The sequence below is a fragment of the Myxocyprinus asiaticus genome, chromosome 31 (genome assembly GCF_019703515.2).
Source record: "Myxocyprinus asiaticus isolate MX2 ecotype Aquarium Trade chromosome 31, UBuf_Myxa_2, whole genome shotgun sequence".
NCBI lineage: Eukaryota > Metazoa > Chordata > Actinopteri > Cypriniformes > Catostomidae > Myxocyprinus > Myxocyprinus asiaticus.
Genome location: NC_059374.1, coordinates 33,813,955 through 33,827,900, shown reverse-complemented (window position 1 = coordinate 33,827,900; position 13,946 = coordinate 33,813,955). Strand labels below are relative to the sequence as shown.

Sequence of the window (13,946 nt, the reverse complement as noted above, 5' to 3'; positions counted from 1 at the left end):
GTCATGATACAATGTCCTCTTTATGTTGCTCACCTGCACTCCAGGGAATCTTGCTGTTTATATGCACAGTGTGCACGCCTAAGAAATCCAGAGCTAACATCTGATTGTTTGTCTGTCTGTCTGTCTCCCTGATGAACAGACCTGTTGGTGGATATGCTTGGAGTTCTGGCCAGCTACAGTATTGCCGTCAAAGAACTCAAATTGCTTTTCAGCATGCTGCGAGGTGAAGGCGGACTATGGGTAAGCCAGTGAAAATGAGTGAACTCATGTAGGACTCTGGGGCTCAGAGGGGTTGTTAGCTCCATCGATTTGGAGAACGTTGAGTCTATTTAGACCTCTGGAGCAATCAACTAGTGAGAAGACCGAGCCTGCCCAGGTATCGATTCACTGTTCTCTAGAGCAAAAGTTATTGACATAATATCGACTGCCGTCAGATGCCACAGTGAGGATATTGTCACAAAAGCTTGAAATTTTTGGATAGAGTGGAGTGGCCCGCTGAAGAAAAAAAATAAATAAATACTTGTGAGCTGGGCTTCAAGAAGGCAGTTTATTACTAAACAGAAAATTAAAAGATTTGATCAGTTGAGTTTTCATTATCTTGCCAAAAACAAGTGATAATGTAACAATTCAGATCTAACCTCTGAAATGAGACCTGACTTTGCAATAGGGAGGCAAGATATTAGGTTTCAGAAGTTCTTGCCTAGAAGATTTTATTGAATAATTATGCTTTGGTGTTGTCTTAAAGTAATGGGCCCTATTTTAAGAGCTCCAGCGCTAAGCCATAAGTCATACATGCAAAGTCAATGGGCATATGCAGGAAGTTTGGGTATTTTAGTGCAAGTATGCGCTAAGTCTAGATGCAAATGTGTTTAACTAAATTGCGTGTGCAAAACACTAATGGACTGGGTCAAGTGCAATTTAATTCTGAGGTTCTTCTCCGGCAGTGTCTGCGTCCTATTATATAGTCCATTCCCTCAAGCACCAGCGATATGAACAAAGACAGCACATTCATAAGAAGTTGGTTGTGTAAATGGACTGTATGCAATTAATTAGAAGAATGGAAATATGGACTTACGTTCTTTCGTGCATTAACTGCGTCCCTGTTGAATGTCAGGCATATTTCTATGACAGTGATACACTCCTTTTATACACATGGAAAATGTGGTTCTAGTCAGCTAAATTATAGCAAATGTATTAAGTAATATTAATCATTTTCATCTACTGACACACAAATCATGGCTAGTATTAACAGTGTATCGGAAAGCACTTCACTTCTACCAGTCGATTATGATTTTGAAAAATTAAATTATTGAAACACACACACACAATAATAATAATAATAATTCTGAAGTCAAATTACATTTCAAACTAAATGAAAATATAATCAAAATAACAAATCAGTCAAAACAAAATCATACCAAATCCAAACATTTCACTCTCTTATTCCACAAGCCCCTTTTGCAGATTAAAAAAACATTATATGACAACAGGTGGAAAAATATCAATACAAATTAGATTATAAATAATATTGTAAATGTAAATATAATAATAATAATTGAAAAAGAAACCATGACCTAAATATAGTTTAACACAAATCTCATAAATATTTGTTTCATAAAACGGCTACAACAGTGATCGTCATGGACATAATTTGATGTTCCACTATATTTTCAAAGTTTGGATATGAACTTTGTGCAATGAACTATTTCTCAGGAAAATAGCTAATTGCTCTTTGCATTACTTCATTAACATACAATACACCACCAGTTTGTGCACATACACCAATAGATACGCAAACACTTCCACCCATGCCCACTTGTGCTTTGCACTGGCACGAAAATTGCGCTTAGAATTAGTGCTTTACATGAAAATTGGGTAAGACCTGGTGCACGGTTGTAGCACGTAGCATGTAGCACTGCTTTAGTAATTCTTGACTCAAGAAATATTGAAATATATCTTTAATTAATATTTCTTAAAAAAGTTTAAAGTTTAAAAATGGTATCAGGAATTATTATTATATTTTTAATAAAGAAGGACGAGTCGAAATAATTTTAGTTGCAATCAGCAGTATGCCACAAATGATGTCGATTGAGCTTAACTTAAATTTGATCCGGCACATTCCTTTTAACAAGTCAACTGTCTCATTGCTCGTGTGTGTGTGTCTTCCACAGCCAAGACATGCTGTCAAACTTCTCTCCGTTCTCACTCAAATGGCACAGAGACATGGACCAGACACTTTCTTCAACTTTCCTGGGCGAAGTGCAGCTGTAAGTGACAGGAATATTTCCCATATTCTCCTCTGTTTAATTGAATGTTTGAGCAGTGCCTTTACATTTGTGTAAAACACATATTAGCATCCATCATTATTGAAACATTATTGCTCACCTTAGAAGGGCTCAAAATTTTAAGTATAATGTCTGGTAAATTATAAAAATGTCTACGCTGTGCTAGTTCCATGTCTCTGGTTTCACTCTGCAGTATCTTTCTTTTCACATAATAAAGTCATTTCAGCTCAAATCAATATTTCATCTCCATTTATTTTATAAGTAATAAACTGCAATAACTTAGTCACTGAAACTTTATACTTGCATATGTAAGATATAAAGTGTCTAAGAATTATTTGATCTTTGTTTTCTCCAAGGCGATTGCGTTACCACCTATTGCCAAATGGCCTTATCAGAATGGCTTCACCCTCAACACCTGGTTCCGTATGGATCCTCTAAACAACATTAACATGGACAAAGACAAACCATACCTTTATTGGTGACTACTTTCACTGGCTATTATTAAATGCAATTATATTTAACTTTGTCACTTTTTAGATAAAACCTGCTTAGCAGAAAAGATTATGACCTTTAGAGGCTGCCTCTGTAAGTAAATTAAGCTGAGTGGCTTTGTTTTACCATTTTACATAGAGAGAGGTTTTTTTTTGTTTAGTTTTTTTTTTTTTTTTGCATTGACGTTCTGGCTGCTTTTCCACTTATATAATGAGCTTTGTTAGAGGATTTTGTTTTCTGATGATGTGGTGGATTATGCTAGCATAAAAGGGAATCAGGTCAGATTCTGCTGATTAAACCAATATGTATTTGAACCCAGGTTAGAATGTTCCAGAATAGCACGCAAATCTCTGCAGAGGGACACTGGGGTGGAAACGGGCATAAATGTGGTCTTTTAATGTCAGGCCAGCAACGAGAACATCGTATATAGAGACTTGTGGGTAATTAGAGCTCAGATCAATAGCGCAGAAGTTTGTTTATTGGCTGTGGTTCCAGAAGTAAAGGAAGATGGCCCATAAGGGCGAGAAGTGTTATAAGTATGTTTTGAGAGAGGGAGATTTTAAAAGTGGAACAACATAAATTTTTAAATAGCCTTGGTCATTTTTAATAGAATATTTCACCCATAAATGAAAATTTTGTCATCATTTACTCACTCTCATGTTGTCCCAATCCTGTTTGATTTTCTTTCTTCTGTGGAACTACAAAAGAAGAATGTTGATGCTGCTCTTTTCCCACACTGAAAGAGAATGGTGACCTAGGGCTGGCAAGCTCTAAAAATACAATACAATACAACTTTATTTCTAATGCACATTTAAAAACAACTTCAGTTGACCAAAGTGCTTTCCAGAACATACAGACTATACATATAAGACACATAAGAGCATAATGACAAAAAGCACCATAAAAGTTGAATTACAAATCTTCTGAAGCCATTCTATAGCTTTGAGTGAGAAAAAAATACTCAAATTTAAATAAGTATTTTCCCCACTGCCGTAGCTCTCAAATCTCATTCACGTTTACATAGATTCCGATATGGTGCGTCAAAATGTATCACGGCAAGTTTGACATCAATGATGCCAAATGTCATTGGTACTTGTGTCTTGAAGGAGAGGAAGATTTTCAGCTAATAATGACTTTTGTTCTGTTCCTCACACAGAGCTATTGTATGACTTTAGAAGACTTTGAATATAGCATGAGAGTTATATACTTTTTTTTTTTTTTTCATTTGTGGAGCTTGAAAGCCCTTGGTCACCATCTGCTTTCATTAAATGGAAAAGAGCTGCATGAGCATCCTACCTAACATATTTTATGGTCTTCAGAAGAAAGGAATAGTCCGCACAAAAATGAAAATTCTCTTATTATTTACTCACCCTCATGCCATCTCAGATATATTTGACTTTCTTCTGCAGAACACAAATGAAGATGACATGAGGGTAAGTAAATGATGAGAGAATTTTCATTTTTGTGTGAACTAATCCTTTAAAGTCTTTTTAAAGCATGTGCCACTGATATTAGCTTAAAATTATTTATTAGCTGGTTGATGCATTTGTATGGAAAGAGTTCCTCTGAATTCAAGCTGTTCAGATTCTCCTGTCATGCATTAGAATGATCCTCACATTGTGAAACTCCCCTAGGCTCTGTGAGGAGGTTACAAAACAGTGTTGTTGAAGGCCACCACACTAATAATTGGCTACCGTCTCTACACGCTGCTACCAGCTCTGGTTCTGAGAGCGAGCGCTGTGTCCCGCATGCTGTTTTGCTACCAGATCTGTAGCATAGAGCTGCCAGGCACAGAACTGCTCTCACAAGCTTAGTTTGTGAATTCAGCCTGTGCGTGACACAGATTTAGAGTAAAAGGAGATGTTTGCAAAGAAAATTCACACTGAGCATCATTATTTGCTCAGATTCTGTCCTCTGGAAGACACACAGGAGCTGTCTGTTGTACTGTAGCTTTAGTTTCTTTGCGTGTGACAGTTTATACTGTATTGTGGGGAAAAGAGAACGCAAAGCTGTTTTTAGTGTTTAAAAATAAGCTGTATCTTGACTGTGACCCCTCATTACTGCGTTCGAACAGGAAACTGCAAGTTTGAACTATAGCTAATATTCATCAGACAACTTTAACAGGGTTCAATAGCAAGTTTAAAATAAGGTTTCACCTTGCCAGTCTGGTTCTGGAAGTAAAAATCCCATTCATTTTCTCTATAGGTGAATTGTTTGTTAACGATAACTGGTAAACATTTAAAGACAGACCTACCTTTTAAGCTCTAAGGTTGTTAATCGGATATGCTGGTATGTTTATGCTTGGTATATGCTTCTGATGAACCATCAGCCTGCTTTATTTTAATTTCACGTTTAACTCAGTGCCGTGCCGGCACTGCTAATGATCCTGCTTCAAATCCAAGTTTGCAATGTTGTGATTCACCTACAGTAGGAGCTGGTTGGTTTGGTTAAAGGATTAGTTCACCCAAAACATTGTTTAATCACCCCTATTTTGTTATAAACCCATGTGACTTTCTCTTTTTTTCTTAACACAAAAGGATAAATTGTGAAAAAATGTTGTGCTCAGTGATACAGTGGCAGTTTATGGTGACTACTTCTTCATGCTTCAAAAGAATACAAAAGTATAATTCAGAAGTCTAATAAATTATTCTATGATTGTTATGAAAGCATGCAATAAGGTTTGGTAAGAAAAAAAAAATTCTTATGTATTATTTAGTGAAAATGTTCACTGACCATTATTCTCCTGTGCACGTTCATGAGGGCACAAGAGCATCAGTTCACACAGCACCCTTGCGACATTGGGGCGTTCGAGTGAAAACTCATTTTGTTTATCTAAAAACAGGTCCACCACAGTGATAGCCAGGGGCAGATCTATACATTTTTTCATGGGGTGGCAAGGGGGTGGCATGCAGACTATGAGGGTTGGCAACAACAAAGAAAGCGCCCATGCATAGTTCTTATGGATCAAGGTACCAAGCATCATTGCAACAAGTACTAGTTCATTAATTGGAAACACTATCAAATTATAAATATCAATGAATTTGCAATACAACTGCATTTCCACAGGAAACACATAGCAACCATTTAGCTACTGATTTGCCAACATAAAAAAAAAAAATAAATAAAATAAAAAAAATCACCAGAGTACCAAGATATTTTCTATTAAACACATCAACAAATTCTAAATGTTCCTTAGCTTGACATAAAACTAGCAATCTGGACTAAACTTCACCACATTATGAAGGCCAAATTGTTTTATTTTGTGAAGTGTACCCATGGATGGAGAGTGCATGCATACCCAATGTTATTCTGCTAATAAATTCCTGTAGGCCTGTCAACATTGTAACATCTGGAATAAGCCATTTGAAAGGGAACATTAACACAAAGTTAGTTCTAAATAAAAATAAACTCTAGGAAAACAGTACTTTGGGTGTCAGTGCTGCGAAACTCATAAATATGAATTATTATATGCACAATAAAATATTATTTTAAATCACTTATTTTGATAAATAGTCATTCTTAATGACAGATTCAAGCACCCAAATAAATATTTCACATAATATGGTAATTTCATCTCTACATCTGCCACTATCAGTCTTGGGATTTTGTGAGTCATTAGATGAACACATAGATCTGCAATTAATCAAGAACATGAATGATTGGCCTAGTGGTAACATTATGCGTCTAGTTTTTAGAGGTTCTGGTTTCTAATTCACCCAAATATAACTTTTTATTGCAATAAACAAAGATTGCATCTGTATGTCAGTGGCTGGGTGTTACACTGTAAAAATAAAATGCAACAAAAGATGCAGGGAGACGAGAGTAGCTGAAACCCACATTTATTGACAGTTCTGTATTTGAAAAAACAGCTAACTCCGAAGTTCAGACAGCGACAACCACAAACTTTCCCCTCCAGCAGCGGGAATCTGCGCAAGAGCATCGGTGACCAAGATGGCACAGCTCACGAGCACCCATCACACTACCCAGCCATGGAACACTCAGTTTGTATAGTAAGGAAACACATTGCATGACGGTGCTCCCCATTAACAATCAGCTCACCTGGTTACCCCACACCTGAGGGTGATTAAAAGAGAGGGAGATAAAGACAAAACACATTCTCTACATACACACAAACAATACGGCCAAGAAGGCCATCACAATGGGGGACATAGTTTGCTTTTCTATTTCCCGGAAAAGAGCATGAGCTGCAGAAAAATCTGCTGACACTAAACGACACTAATAACAGCCACAACAAACATTTATCATAAAATTCAAAATAACACATTCCAGCGCCGGATCGCCAATCAAAACATACACAGATCAGATGAAATAGAAACTTCTACTCAAGAAGAGGTGATGTTTCATCTGGATTATACACATACCTGACGAAAGCTATTTCAGAAAGTGCTGACGACATGTCTCAACTGACGGCAAAATATTGGATAATCATTTAGTGAAGACTTGAAAAAAAAACTGAGAAATTAATTTCTTACCTCTTTTTTCTCCATGTATTTGAACATATTGTCATATTATTGTTGTTGTTGAGGAAATAAGCTAAATAAAAAACTAAGCCCGCGAGTACCCAAACACTGCACATGCGCTGTAGCAGCAAGTACGTGATTGGCTGCTGCTGTAATCCATCATGCCATTGGCCGCTTCTTTAACCCATCACGCCATTGACCACTGATATACTTTCATATGATTGGCTGCCACTGTAATCAATCACACGATCAGTCTGTGTAGTCATTTGTGCGTCCGGTGAGAGTTGAGGCAGTTTGACATGAATAAACCCCTACACAATGTAAACATCTTACATTTATATTTTATACATTTGTATACTTATACTGGGGTGGTAGATGGGGTAGCAATGCCTTTTCTTAGGGTGGCGCTTGCCACCCCGGTAGATCCACCCCTGGTGATAGCGATAACAGAACACAACACAGCTTCACACAAAACAGAGAACAGAACTTACTAAATATGTCTGAAGAGTTTGTAGTCAAAGAATTGATGCATTTCTATGCCCAGCCTTATTTTTTTTAACGTTTTTGGACCGGTGCCATTTCACAGCAGACGGAGTTACCCACACAATTCCAAAAATAGAAAACAAGCAATCAATAGAATGTACCGTCGCTCATCACTGCTGGTTAGGACAAAAACTCTGATTACCATAGAAATATACCTTTTATCACATGTCATTTACTGTCAGGTTAGGACACAGTGTGACTGTGGCTGCCTGTAGCCTCTTCTATGTTTCTGTTTGATTTCCGAGTACTCCGTTCAAAAAGATAAGGCTGGGCATAGAAATGCGAAAATTCTGACATGTTTAGTAAGTGCTGTTCTCTGTTTTGTGTGCAGCTATGTTGTGTTCTGTTGTTGCTATCACTGTGGAGGAACTGTTTTTAGATAAACAAAACAAGTTTTTGCTTAAATGCCCCAGTGTTGCGAGGGTGCTGCGTGAACTTCTGCTCTCATGCCCTATCGTGAACATGCACCGGAGATCAACAGTTGGTCAGCAGTTTCACTAAATAATTCATACGATTTTGTATGCTTTCATAACAATAATGAGTCTCATGGAATTATTTATTAGACGTCAGAATTATACTTTTGCATTCTTTCGAAGCTTGAAGAGGTGATCACCATAAACTGCCATTGTATGACATCACTGAGCACAACATTGTTTCACAAATTCTCCCTTTGTGAAAGAAAGGGAAATCATATAGGGTTATAACAACACAGGGGTGAGTAAACAATGATTGAATTTTCATTTTTGGGTGAACTATCCCTTTAATAGCTTTTAATTATTTTATAGAGTGTTTTATGATGTCCTAATGGAAAAAAATGAATGGGAAAAACAATGAGATGGCTGAAAAAGTGGGCGGGCAATGTTGTCTGCTGAAAAAGACCTCCAGCTTAAACCAGCCTAAGGTGGTGTCCTAGCCTGGCCAAACTGGTGTTCAGCTGGTTGACCAAACCAGACCAGCCTGACAAGTGGAAACAAGCTTACTAAACAGCTAAGCCCAGCAAGCCACCTGGTTAAAGCTGTTGTTTGTTTGTTTTGTTTTTTTTGGGGGGGGGGGGGGGGGTTCAGCAGGGAATAGTAAGAAAATGTATATTGCAAATACATCATACTAAAATGTTCTGTAATATGGTATATGGTTAGTATTTATTGATTCCTCATTTTCAGTTTCCGAACAAGCAAAGGCATAGGCTACTCTGCACATTTCGTCGGTAACTGCTTGATTGTGACATCACTGAAGTCAAAAGGAAAGGGCTTCCAGCACTGTGTGAAATATGACTTCCAGCCCCGCAAGGTACGCTTTGATTTTCATGTTTTGCTGCTTTGATTCTCTCTCACTCTTTCTTTCTATCTCTCTTTCTCTGCCTCTCTATGAATTTCTCATCTAGACGCTTTAGTAATCTACTGATTGCGTTGTGAAGTAGTAAAACTTGAGTGGATGCACTTGTGAATTTTCTTGCTGTGGTTCTCAGTGAATCATGTTGCTGTGCCTGGAGATGTGTGTTCCAATTAACTGGGCTGCATATCTTGTTTACAAACTGTTGCTCAACTCTAGGACATGAGATAACTGAGGCCATTTTGCGTATTTGTTTTTGTTTTGTTGAAATCTTGTAGAAATTTCTTGGAAATCCCTGCAAAGCTGCCACAATCATGAAACATCTGTCTAATAAGTGATTTCCTTGTTTCTGCTAAATATGTTATACTCCTAGCTGGGGTAATCATTATAAATGCTAATAACTTTAACTTCTCTACTGAGCCTAATGGGAATGGGCTTGCTAAGGACTTTAAAGGAATATTCTGGGTTCAATACAAGTTAATCTCAATCAAAATATTTGTGCCACAATGTGTTTTACCAAAAAAAATAATTTTGAATCATCTCTCCTTTTCTAAATATAAAGCAAAAACCTAGGTTACAGTAAGGCACTTACAATGGAAGTGAATGGGGCCAATTTTTTCATTGAGCTTAATTTGTATTAAACACGGAATATTTCTTTTAAGTCTTTACTGCAATACTCATTTGATCCACAATCAAATATTACAATTCAAATTCCAGTTTACTGTTTATGCATGCTTTAAAAAACACTTAATATCTGTCCTTTATTAAGGATAATGGGGCACATTCTTGTGCATTTTGTGCAACTGAGCACATAATAAAACTTCTATTGAATTAATATAAAAATGTACTATTATTCATTGTATTTTTCTTTACTTTGCTTTAAAGGAATAGTTCTCCCATAAAAAATAAACTTCTGTCTTCTATTTACTCACGCCGATGTCATTCCAAACCCATATGACTTTCATTAATCTTTGGAACACTGAAGGAGAAGAATGTCTGAGCAGCTCTCTTCCATTCAATGAAGATGGATGTTACACTAGGGAATGTTAAGCTTAAAAAAAAAAAAAAAAAAAAAAAAAAATTCTTCCAAAGACTAGCTTTGTGTGAAAAAAAAAAAAGACTGAAATTTAAGTTAATATTCTATGAATATCTTGCCTTGAAAATTTGGTTTCACAGCCATTGTCACCATTTGAATTCATTGTACAGAAAAGAGCAGCTTGGACATTCTGCAATAAATAACTCCTTTTGTGTTTCACAGAGGAAGAAAATCATGAGGGTGAGCAATGCCTTTTTACAGCCAGTTGGATTAATCAGATTTTCCTCTGCATTGCACATTTAAATGAGCTGTTTAATTCTTTTGATCTCCGACAGTTTGGACTGGCACAGGTTTTCTTCTTTTTTTTTATCCTAGATAATTCAGACTTAGTGACTTAGTAGAAGCGCAACAGGTTGTGTACATTTTGATGTGGTTTTAGGAATAAAATAAATATGTGCTGAGTGACTCCAGCCAGGTCTCCTAAGCAACCAAATTGGCCCGGTTGCTAGGGAAGGTAGAGTCACATGGGGTAACCTCCTCGTGGTCGCTATAATGTGGTTCGTTCTCGGTGGGGCGAATGGTGAGTTGAGCGCGGATGCCGCGGTGGATGGCGTGAAGCCTCCACACGCGCTATGTCTCTGTGGCAATGCGCTCAACAAGCCACGTGATAAGATGCGCGGGTTGATGGTCTCAGACGCGGAGGCAACTGGGATTCATCCTTCGCCACCTGGATTGAGGCGAATCACTACGCGACTATGAGGACTTAAAAGCACACTGGGAATTGGGCATTCCAAATTGGGTGAAAAAGGGGAAAAAATCAAAAAAATCAACAACAACAAAAAAAAGAATAAAATAAATAAAAGAATCTCCAATAGCACCATTCATCTTTACTGACAGAAAGGCAACAGAGCAGAATCATAGGACATGCAATCTAAATGTAGCACCAGGGAATGCCAGATGTGTTGGTCAAAAAATGAGGTGGTATGAAAAAGATGATTGTAAAAAATTTCAGTAGGATATTAAGTTGCTTTGAGAAAACAAAACAAAGAGAACGCACAACACACCTAGCCTACTTCCTGTCCTAAATTGTATGAGCTTCACTCCAGAGCACGTTTGTAACACTGCACAATATCGTGACACATTCATGTTGAGGCACATATCACAGAAATGAAATCTGTAATGACCCTTGTCTCCTGCTAACTAAACCTGCCTTTACTTCCTCACTGCTTTCATTGCCTCCCTCTCTCTGTCTCTGCTTCCTATCTTTCCTCCTCTTCTCCTCTCACCCAAGACCCAATGTATTATTTATATCTAAATGCAAATTTTACTGCATTAGACCTTCAGCCTGCTGCCCATGAAAAGGGTTTTGGGGTGAAATTTGTTCTTCCAGTGCCTAAAGAGAAAATTGAGCTGAAAACCAATTAAAAAAAAAAATATGGAAAGCATCCATGTCTGTTTGAAAGTCCTTATTTTTCCTGATTAACTTGTGATTTCTCAAATAATCATCAATAGACTTTTAAATTCAAATATTTTGATGAATGCTGGAGAATTAGTGTGCTGAATTGTAGACCATTTTTTTCTATTGTTTATAAACCTGATTTATCAAAGACATTTATGTAATTCAGTTACTACAGTATGTTGTCAAATCACTTTATACATACTTAAATTGCAATATACTGTACATGTTATATAAATGCAGCTTGACAGTGGTTTATGACATAAAAGGTGTGGAATATATTTGATTTTTGCTGTTGTTAACGATGATATCACATTATTTATATCAGTGGTTCTTAACTGGTTTTGCTTCAGGACACAGATTTTGCATTTGACATCAAATGGCGGCCCAACAAAGTACCAAAATTGTTTATGTGATAAAATAAACAAATAAATATCCTTAAAGAAATGTATTGATATGTATTGCATAGGCCTAACAATATGCAAAATTATCAACATGACACTGGCTAAATAAGAAAATTCAAAATGCATAGAATTTTCATAAATGCTTAATCTGCTAAAGTGTGATTTAGTGTAGTCTAGGTTGTATTTTCTTTTACCCTTTTTAACCTGCACTTGTTAGCATCTGCTTCATTCAGGTAGCTTCTACCAAGTAACACATGAATTTGCACAAAAATATTCTGTTGAATGCACAGCCTTTGACTTCAATAGTTTTCTCCTTGTACAAAACAGAGTTGTGACCCATTTTTGGGTCATGACCTACCAGTTAAGAACCACCAAATTATTATCCCCAGATAGCACACGTACACCTCCGAGATGTCTGTTTTTGGAAAGCATCACAATCGAATTAACATCTGCTGAACATCTGAAAAAAGATGACATTTACAAACATTCTAAATCATACTGTAAACGTCTCAAAGACATTTGCTGAATGTCTTATTGACGTCCAAGTGGAAACGTCTTATAGACGGATTGCAGATGAACAAACAACCTAAAATATACGTCTTCCAGATGTAAACACACATATCAAATAGACGTCTGGGTAATGTATGTGTGCTATCCGGGTTTAATATTTATTTATTATTTGAATAAACATATTGTGACTTGACAGTACATCAGAAAGGAATTTTCTTTTTCTTCTCTAGTGGTACATGATCAGCATTGTTCACATCTATAACCGCTGGAGGAACAGCGAGATCCGCTGTTACGTCAATGGACAGCTCGTATCATATGGCGACATGGCTTGGCACGTCAACACCAATGACGTAAGTCTGCTTTGCTGATGCTCTCTCTGTCTGTTGCTGCCAGATGGAATCTCTGAGAAAAATCATCACCACAGTGTGAAATTAAACTATGAAAGATGCATCGATTTACCACATTTATTTCTGCCACGTCTTGCAGTACATTATGCCTGTCATGTCATTTGCAAAAAATGTTTGTCACTATGATGTACATGGCTGTATGTGGTGGAGATGGGACACTTTAATGTGGAAAAAGATGAATGTTGTCCGTAGAAATATCGAAATAGAGCCTATGCATTTGTCTGAAACTTGACTAAAACACTATTTTCTATCTAATAATTTAAGTTAGGCATTTGCAGGGAAATTAATAAAAATCTGTATCCAGTATTCATGAACAAAAAGTTTTGAAAAGGTCATGAAAATTCATTGGTTAAAAGGTGTGGGATCATAAATAAACTTATATTTCATTCAATACTGAAAGTATCAATAAAAACATAGTTCTAGTGTAATTTAAAATGCATCATTTTGCCCAATATTTGGGTACTGCCTATAGAGCATTCCAAATCGGTCACTTATGAGGTTTGCCTTTGGGGCCGTTCAGACTGAACTCATTTTTGCGCTAAAAAGCTAGACGCAGCACAAGCTCGAGATGTGTTTTTAATAGTCCTATTAAAGGGATATTTCACCCAAAAATGAAAATTCTCTAATAATTTGATCACCCTTATGCTGAACACAAAGAATGATTTTTAGAAAAATATTTCAGCTCTGTAGGTCCATACAATGCAAGTGAATGGTGGCCAGACCTTTGAAGCTCCAAAAATCACATAAAGACAGCACAAAAGTAATCCACACGACTCCAGTGGTTCAATATATGTCTTCTGAACCAAAGCAATCACTTTGGGTGAGAAACAGATCAATATTTAAATCCTTGTTTTACCATTAAACTCCACTTTCACTTTCAGAATGTGAAAGTGAAAGTGGGGATTTATAGTAAAAAAGGACTTAAATATTGATCTGTTTCTCACCCATACCTATAATATCGCTTCTGAAGACATGTATTTAACCACTGGAGTCATATGGATTA

The 13,946-nt window shown here is 36.8% G+C and overlaps 1 protein-coding gene across 1 annotated transcript in view; it reads left to right on the top strand.

Moving 5' to 3' along the window:
• Positions 1 to 13,946, top strand: part of LOC127422243 (neurobeachin-like) — a 382,851-nt gene that overhangs the window by 93,358 nt on the left and 275,547 nt on the right. Inside the window, exons 3-7 of the mRNA XM_051665603.1 lie at positions 140 to 240; positions 2,172 to 2,267; positions 2,642 to 2,763; positions 8,962 to 9,088; positions 12,767 to 12,886. Of these exons, the coding sequence (XP_051521563.1) occupies positions 140 to 240; positions 2,172 to 2,267; positions 2,642 to 2,763; positions 8,962 to 9,088; positions 12,767 to 12,886 (566 nt within the window). The remainder of the gene's footprint in view (positions 1 to 139; positions 241 to 2,171; positions 2,268 to 2,641; positions 2,764 to 8,961; positions 9,089 to 12,766; positions 12,887 to 13,946) is intronic.